The 8428-nt window shown below is 41.0% G+C and overlaps 1 protein-coding gene across 1 annotated transcript; it reads left to right on the top strand.

The window, feature by feature from the left end:
* Nucleotides 1-2705: 2705 nt before the first annotated feature.
* LOC102778955 (Golgi reassembly-stacking protein 2-like) lies at nucleotides 2706-7677 on the top strand. The gene is made up of 10 exons (XM_006786961.3): nucleotides 2706-2877; nucleotides 3596-3676; nucleotides 3785-3988; nucleotides 4065-4151; nucleotides 4244-4374; nucleotides 4682-4814; nucleotides 5077-5197; nucleotides 5309-5416; nucleotides 5787-5909; nucleotides 6306-7677. Exons 1-10 carry the CDS (start codon nucleotides 2815-2817, stop codon nucleotides 6578-6580), a joined length of 1326 nt encoding a protein of 441 aa, XP_006787024.1. The 5' UTR covers nucleotides 2706-2814; the 3' UTR covers nucleotides 6581-7677.
* The last annotated feature ends 751 nt before the right edge of the window (nucleotides 7678-8428 follow it).

Below are 8428 nucleotides of genomic sequence, written 5' to 3'. Positions count from 1 at the left end.
TTTGCCTCAACACACAGCACATGATAATGATACCTTATGAAAAGGGCTTCTAATAGTGCTCCTTCTAATTGAAGGAATTTCAATATATACAAATAAAAACATAAGTATGAGAATGCTTAGGCCCTAGAGTTAGACTAACTCATAACCCTACTTATATAGAACGAAGCTTTTACTAGGTTTTACATTAGCATTTGCATGACTCTGGCTCATGCCAGTTCAACTGGTTTCACTAAATGTGCTGGCATGTATTACAGGAGAAAGACAGATAGCATCTAACAGGCAAGGCATCAGCATTCTGTTCAAATTAAAGCTTTAAGAGTTTCTCACTGCGAGGCGGCTGTTGTGAATGGAAGTGTCACTTTTTAAGTCTCACATCTTTCAGCAGGAAGAATGACACAACAGACAGAGTGGTTTGAACAGGAAACAGCATTATCTGTTATGATTTAAAAGCAACAATGTGCAGTGTTAAAAGGAGACTTTTAACAGAGTCTTTCAGGGAGAAACATTATGTCAATATTTTTGACTACTGAGCCACCATAAATTATTAGGTGGCAAGTGCTAAAATAAGCTCAGATGAGCAAGCATCACTGCCACGATCAACTTTAAGCTATAAAAAATACTGACAGTAAAAGATAAAAGCAAGTGTCAGTTATGTGGATCTCACCACTAGCCTGTAGTAAGCCAATAATGTATGCTGAAGTCAATACAGCACTCCCCCTTCCAAAGCAAAAGCACTGCCCTCTGCCCTGTAAAGGCTGGGAAATAAAAAGCTTCATTATACACTGCAATTCAAAGCAGCTCAGTGTAACAATAGAAAAGTAGCTTCAGGGGTAAAGACTGACCTCCCGTTTCAGCCCATGTATTCACGTTAATGCAGAAATGCAAAACTACATTAGAAGTAAATTCATGATGTAATTAAAATGTGTTTATTAACAGTTTTGCACGATAACATAAACCAAAAGAAGCCACACATGCATGAATATGTAAACCTGCATATAAAGTGAAATAACCAATGAACAAAACAACAACAATATAACATAAAAAGATTATTACAGAACGGTGCATTACCAGTGTGTTTATCCACAGAGTGTCACTGCATGCGCAAAGTAAGAATTATAAGAAGTCTTGATGTAATTTAGAGGAGGCTCCCAGTTTATATGAAATTTACTAGCAGAGCCATTTAGAAAACATCTAGCTCTGTTCTAATTATGACTTTTTTTTTGAGTGCATGTCAGATTTAATGTGTATGAGACAGAAGAGCCTTGCAATAAGATTACATGTCTTTCTATAAGAGACAAAAAGGGAATAACCTTCTTTGCATGGGCGGGGAGCATGAAGCTATTTACAGCTCTACCAATAATGGCGATTGAGGGTGATGGAAGGAAATGTTATGGCCAAGCTTGTGGCATGCATACAGCCTCCTTTGATCTTAAGCGGGCTGAACAAGCAAAAAAAACCAACCTGTCTGCCACTGTAAAGAAGTTTAACTACATATTTAGTCATATTTAATATTAGAAAGTGCAATTTCAACAGTGCATCTCAGATTTTCTGCACGATGAAGAAATAAATAAATAAATGTGTAAAATTACAGAAAAAATTCTGTTAGCTCATTGCCCAGGTGAGTAATTCACATTCATTCACAAAAAACAGAAACAGGAACTTCTCTGTGTTTTGATCATCTTTATTCACCTATTGATTAATTACTTTGGTGCAGTATGAATGGCGGTGGAGGAGGTCTTAATCAGTAACATCCATTGGATTGGATGACTGGCCCCCCGGGCGCTATGTTTGACACCCGTGGTGTACAGAACCATAAGTGGACGGAATGATGGACGTGTGAAGAACATGTGAATGATTAGAGCTGAGGATTGTTTACATTTGTGGGATCTGTGTTTGAAGATATTCTAGTCAAGTTTGCTCTCAAGAAGCAGCAACTGTGTATTAATTCAAATTGTGTAAGTACACATCTTGGGGATATGGAAGATTAGTGACAGAGCCAATATGAACCATAATTAAGAACTTTACAAAGTATTACAAAATATGCCTTGATAGATATAGCAACAAACAGCAAAACTCAGTCTATTTTATTTAAATATTTATTATGTGTGAGCAGGCTATACACAAGTAAGAGGAACTTATTTTAAATAATTCTAAATGAATCAGTGGTGTGAGTTTCTTGGTTGATTGCTTTTTTTTCTGTTTTCTGTTTGTTTGTGTTTTTTAAGATAATGAATTTCGCAGCTTTCACTGAACCAGTTTGCACACAAAGATTTTTACAGGTACATTTTAATGATTTTTGCAGGTTAGGTGTAGTGAACTAGCAGAGCATGAACGCTGCCTGCATTTAATAAGAGACTTGTAACAGAGATAGATTATAGGAAGAAGTTTTAAATGAGGACCGGTTTCTTAACCTAGTCACACAACTTCATACAAAGGCAACTAAGAGTGCTGAATAACTCTAAATGTATGTAATTTGATTAAAATAAAATAAAATAGTAAGATTAAAAAGGCAAGATATATGTGACAGTCATTTTGCAGTTTTATCTTTCTTTTAAATGTGAACGAATATTCGTTCAGGATTTTATGTGCTGCTGTCTGTCATTAAAGAGGCTTGTTAATATTAATTAGCTATTACCAACAGGAATTTCAAAGTTTTGAAAAGGCGTTGTTTCCTGCCACGTAATGACGCATGCGCATCAGTTCGCTTGTCGTTTGGCGACGTGTACCCGGTGAGTGGAAGTGCTAAGGATTCTTAACTCGCTGGGTAACAAGCGGCCATAAACCAAACTAAAAAGGCCTTAAAAGAGCAAAAGTATGGGTGGTTCGCAGAGTGTGGAGATACCGGGAGGAGGCTCCGAGGGATACCACGTCCTCCGGGTGAGTTTGTAGCTTCTGTAGCCTGCTCTTAGCTCTTAGCTTAGCCTCCGGTCTGAGGCGAAGAATTCCCGGTTGTATGTGTTGACTTGAGGCCGGGGATGACTGCCGGGGCCTCCAGTCCAGCAAACCACCACGTCTGGGAAATGTGTAGTTTAAAGCTGTGTCAACCCAACACGCATCTTTAATCACGGTGTCTGTGTATGCCTGCTGCTCAGCTAGTTAAATATGCTTGCTGAAAGCAAAGAAACCGTAGGGCTAGTTGATGCTACGTCGCTAATTTGAATGACAGCTGCCAAGCTAGTTTTAGTAATAGACCCATTATCAGACACTTATGTTGTACACAGGGCTTTTTACCATGTTTACATATGCTTAGCCTTTGATTAATCGACTAGTGAGCTAAAATGAGCATTTAGTATTTGTCGTCCAGTAGTGGTAACAGTGATATCAAAATAGCAAACACTTGATAGCATGAGTGTAGGATGAGTAGGATTGACCCCCATCCTGATTATGGGTTTCACACAGTGGTATTTTTATACAGGGTAACTCAGATCAAAGGCTGATTTGACGTCTTTGTATCCTAGAAGTTGCTCATTTGTAAGCCAGTTGAGTCATGACTAGTTTGCATGTTGGTCAGCGCGATTTATTTAGAGGAAACTGGCTTGAATTTCAATAAAGCATCACAGCCTAGCAGCTGAGGATATCCCTCATTTTCATACAGGTTCAAGAGAACTCGCCTGGGCACCGGGCAGGGCTGGAGCCTTTCTTTGACTTCATCGTCTCCATCAACAACACCAGACTGGTAAGAAAATGCAGCACTTGCAGCTTGCAGGATGAAATAAGAGCCTTATGGAAGGCTACAGTTCACAGTTGCCCCTTTCTCTACTTATGTTTGTTTCATTTTCTGCAGAACAAGGACAACGACACGTTGAAGGACTTGTTGAAAGCCCATGTCGAGAAACCAGTGAAGATGCTAGTTTACTCTTCAAAGACTCTGGAGCTGCGGGAGGCCACGGTGACCCCCAGCAACCTGTGGGGGGGTCAGGGCTTGCTCGGTGTCTCCATTCGCTTCTGCAGCTTTGAGGGAGCCAATGAGAACGTGTGGCATGTCCTGGTAGGTAGCCGCAAAGGTTGTGTGTTGCATCATCTCTGTCTGTGTGATACAGCAGTAATTTTTCTATGTCTAATAGGAAGTGGAGCCTAATTCCCCAGCAGCCCTTGCTGGCTTGCGGCCACACACTGACTATATAATTGGAGCCGATACTGTTATGAATGAGGTTGGTTACCCATACTTATCTTGGTTCTTGCTGCTGTCACTCAATGTTACTAGTTCCTCAAGATTTACCTTCTTGTCCTCCTGTTTCTGCAGTCCGAGGACCTCTTTTCTCTAATAGAGAGCCACGAGGGGAAGGGCCTGAAACTGTATGTGTACAACACAGACACTGACAACTGCAGAGAGGTGGTTATTACACCTAACACTGCCTGGGGAGGAGAGGGCAGGTAATATACAGACTCCTGTTGGAATTTGTGTATTTTCAAAATAAGCGTCCTATTTATTTGCATCTGACATGATTAAAAACGGAAATGCATAAATATTATCAGCCAAGTAAGGTCAGCTATTTTTATTAATGATGATGTCCTTGAACAAATGAGCCAAAATGAGAATAAATAAAAAGGCCGATTTAAATCTCTTTTTAAAACATGAGGATAAAGGTAGTAAATTAAAGGTCTCAGACCAGGTGGATGTCAAATGATTTTCACTGGAGAACACTGTTTATATTCACAGTGTTCTTTTCCCCTTCTCTAGCCTTGGCTGTGGAATCGGCTATGGATACCTCCACAGGATTCCCACCCGGCCGTTTGAGGAGGGGAAGAAGATCAGTTTCCCTGGAACTTCTTCCAGTGAGCCTGTCAGTCCACTGAAAGACGGATTTACTGAGGTCAGAATGTACACATTTATTTAAAAAACAGGGCAGTTTAAAGCTGCTTCAGTATGACTCTGTTGAAACTTTTTGTACCTGTGTCTTAGAGTTTGTGGGGCTATAAATCGATACCCACTATCACTCGCTTAAATTACTTGGTGTATGTGCAGGTACGGCATTGGAAGGGTTTGAGTGTTTGTTTTCATTTAGCATGCACACAGCCTGTTGGAGAGAACATTTGTTTTTCAATAGATTCAATGAAAATGTTTACCTTCTGCAGGTGCAACTTTCAGCAGTCACCCCTCCTCCTGCTGCACCTGCAGTTCCCTCTGGCCTTGACTTGTCTGCCCTGTCAATCAGCTCCTCAGCCCCGCCCACCATGCCCAGCGAGCTGCAGACAGGTATGTCTGCACTTTCACTCACAGACGTTTGTTAAATCCACCAGTTTTAAGTTTGATACACGGCAGGAATATTCTCATCTAATGTTTAATGTCTCTCTTCTTCCGATTCAGGTTTGCCTACAGTCCCTCTTCTGCCCACCTCCACTAACCCCTCACTCACCCCTCTGCCTCCGCTGAATCCTGCCACTGCTGGCTTGAACCCAGCCACCACGCTACCAGGTGATTTCAGCAAGGTCCACACCCTTCCTCAATAAAGACACAAGTCTTTGTGTACACATTACACACATTCAGTGAATATATTCATGTTGACGTTTCCCACACTCAGAATGGCTTTCCTTTACAAAACTTCATCAACTACCCCCTGTCCTTTCTTCTCCCCTGAGCCTTTTCTTTTTTTGCTCACATCAGTGGCAATGGTGCTCTGTTTTTTCTTTTGTTTTTTTAGTTGTGATTTGTGCCTAGTTTTACCTTCTAGAGTGGTTTACTGCATTAAAGCTGCACTCATTCTGGAGAGCAGTGTACATAAGACTGAGGAAGTCTAAGAACATGAATGATTATGGTGGTTGTGTGGATGTGTTTGCATTTCTAGGTCTGATGCCCCTCCCAGGTAGCTTAACAGCGCTCCCTAACCTTCCCAACCTGCCAGTCCTAGATCTCAGCAGTGTGTCACTAGCAGGCGGCAGCACCTTACAGCCACCAGCAGGGATGACAGGTGGGTAATGAAGACTTTACTTCAGTCTTTGCTTTTAAGCTTATGGAATAAAGGATCCGTTTAGTTTTTGAAAATGAAATATTATTTAATTGCTACCAAACCAGGGAAGAAGTCTTGTGGGTAAACTGCTTCAAGTCTGTTCAGTGAGCAAAATGCACTGTTGCGTTTAGGCAGCTGAGTGTGATCAGGAGATGGTTTGTAGTCAGATCTTGATGGTAAAAACATGTTCATGCCAGCGTGTGTTGTGACCCTTTATTTCTCCAAATCTCTACAGAGCAGCTAAAAAGAAGGTGAAGTGTGAAAATGCTCTGTGTTTGAAAAGTTAACTTGAGTTTAAAAAAAAAAACTAACATGAAGGAGGCACCTCATTTATCCTCTCTTATCTGTCTTCAACAGTCCCATCTCTGGCTCCACTCCCACCCCTGAACCTTTCAAATCTGGCCACGTTGCCTCCTCTGCCCACCATGCTGCCCTCCCAGCTGCCTCCTGTCCTCTCTCAGGGTTTGACTCCCATGTTGCCAACTTCCACTGCCGCCCCTCCAGCTTCAGTTACTGTCACAGCAGCACACATGATTAATCCAGCCACCGAAGCCACAGCCCCCACAGAGGCAGGATCCACGAGCACCACGGAATCTCCAGCACCTACGGAAGCAACACTAACGTCGTCATAACGTGGGAAATATGACTCCACTTCTCGTCAAACTCAAACACACCTGGTTTGGCTTATCCTTCCATCTGTCGTTCTCCGTGTTTTCTATTTATTTCGCTAAGAGTGAACAGACGCATCAATTCAGACACAGAGGTCAGCATGCTCACGGGCAAGGAAGCTTGTGTGGAGCGAAGGAGGATGCAGAGAACGGAAAGCGCCTGTAGACTGGTCTGACTGCTGTGTCTGTATTCCCTGATGGCCATAACGCAGAGGAACTGTTAGCACTGCAGCTTGCCTAAGCTACTGCTTGAGGAAGATGAAGTCGACTCATTCATTTGTAGTTTACTTTTCACTTCCGCAGTTAGACAAGGCAAAGACCTCTGAGATTTTTGCCTTTCTTGTATGGAAACCTCTCTGTTTAAGTTTTATATAACAATTTATGTTAATGGATCTGGATGATAAACACAGTTTATTGAATTGCCAACATAATAAAGATAAAAACCGGGATTACAGCTGGAAGTAAGATGTTAAATGAATTAGTCCAGTCCAGAATTGAACTCACCATACTGGAAGAAATCAGACCATAAACCCAAGAAAAGAAATGTTTGTGCTGCTGAATAAACAAGTAAACAAATCCTGAGTGTGATCAACCAACAATTTCCTGTATCTTTTTTTTCTTATTAGTTAATAGAACCACCAGTCAGTAGATTAATTTGAGTCATATGTATTCATTTTTTGTTGCTGTATGTCTCCACCCAATGAATGAATCTGCATTATTTTGCACCACCTTTGTGTTTTAAAATTTATTCCCCTTGTGTGTCTCCTTGTATATCCAAAATCTGTACTTCATACCATCTCAACAACACCGAGAACAGTGAGAGCCCGAAGGCCGTGCCAGAGGATACAGAGGTTTACAGAAACACGAGCTACTGAGTAGAGTGTGCACTTGCTGCTGGATACATTAAACTTGGGAGAGGTTTTTAATGCAGAGCATATCTCCTGGCATGGTCTGAGTGGAGTGGCAGAGCTGCAGCATGGCCACAAGGTGTCACTGTAACAGAACTTTTGAGAATATCTGCAGTATGTACAGGGCACGCAATAAAGCCAAATTAATTTTAACAGCTGCCTTTGTGTGTCAATTTATGTTGTGCAATGTTTGTTGCTACTAGTGAAAGCTACTTTGCACTTTCAATGTCCCAGATAGACAAAAACAACATGATGAAGATGGCCAAAAAGAAAATACAAAAACAAACAAGGTATAATGGAAAATTGGTGCAGCAGGGCTTGTGTATGGGAAGCTAGAAGGTTCAATATTCTGCATCTAAGCAGCATTTCAGAAACCCACAGAATAAATATTTGGGGAACAAAAGAAATTTACATCTGCCTAATAATTCAGTTGTAAAGCAAACATATAAGAGGTGCTAAAGATTGCAGTAAAATGCACCAGAAAACATGTCTTTCAAAATTTGATACACTTTTTCATAATTTTTAGACAACACCTGATCATCGAAACAGTTTTCACATCATACGCACAACCTGTAAAAAAACAAACAAAAAAACACTACTTCTAGTTCGTCACACACCTCATCAGAAAATCAAAAATGTGAAGTCTGCTCAGCCTTGTGTGGTCGTGTCACAGTGATCAAACAGTCTTTTTCATATTTCAAAAATGATATAGTGAAACATCTGTATACAGTAAACATTAAAGATTCTCCTATTAATACTGTACTCTTTAATAGCAGAAAGCGTTATGGTGACCGCTGGGAATCTGATGTGATTGGGTCCTTCCAGAAGCAAGTCTTACCACTCAGCAACTGTTCTGAAACACCTCTGGACAGTTATGTTGAAGCATGACTTAAATTAGCTTTAA

The sequence above is a fragment of the Neolamprologus brichardi genome, chromosome 18 (assembly GCF_056152115.1).
Source record: "Neolamprologus brichardi isolate AB-2024 chromosome 18, ASM5615211v1, whole genome shotgun sequence".
Taxonomy (NCBI): domain Eukaryota; kingdom Metazoa; phylum Chordata; class Actinopteri; order Cichliformes; family Cichlidae; genus Neolamprologus; species Neolamprologus brichardi.
Note: the sequence above shows the minus strand (reverse complement) of the source record. Positions and strands in the feature narration are given on the sequence as shown.

What these genes read in the sequence shown, in the direction of transcription:
- LOC102778955 (XM_006786961.3), top strand. Translation starts at nt 2,815, where the DNA reads ATGGGTGGTTCGCAGAGTGTGGAGATACCGGGAGGAGGCTCCGAGGGA. An exon ending in AGAACGTGTGGCATGTCCTG is followed by an intron (nt 3,989 to 4,064) that starts GTAGGTAGCCGC and finishes TATGTCTAATAG; the next exon opens with GAAGTGGAGCCTAATTCCCC. An exon ending in GCCTGGGGAGGAGAGGGCAG is followed by an intron (nt 4,375 to 4,681) that starts GTAATATACAGA and finishes CCCCTTCTCTAG; the next exon opens with CCTTGGCTGTGGAATCGGCT.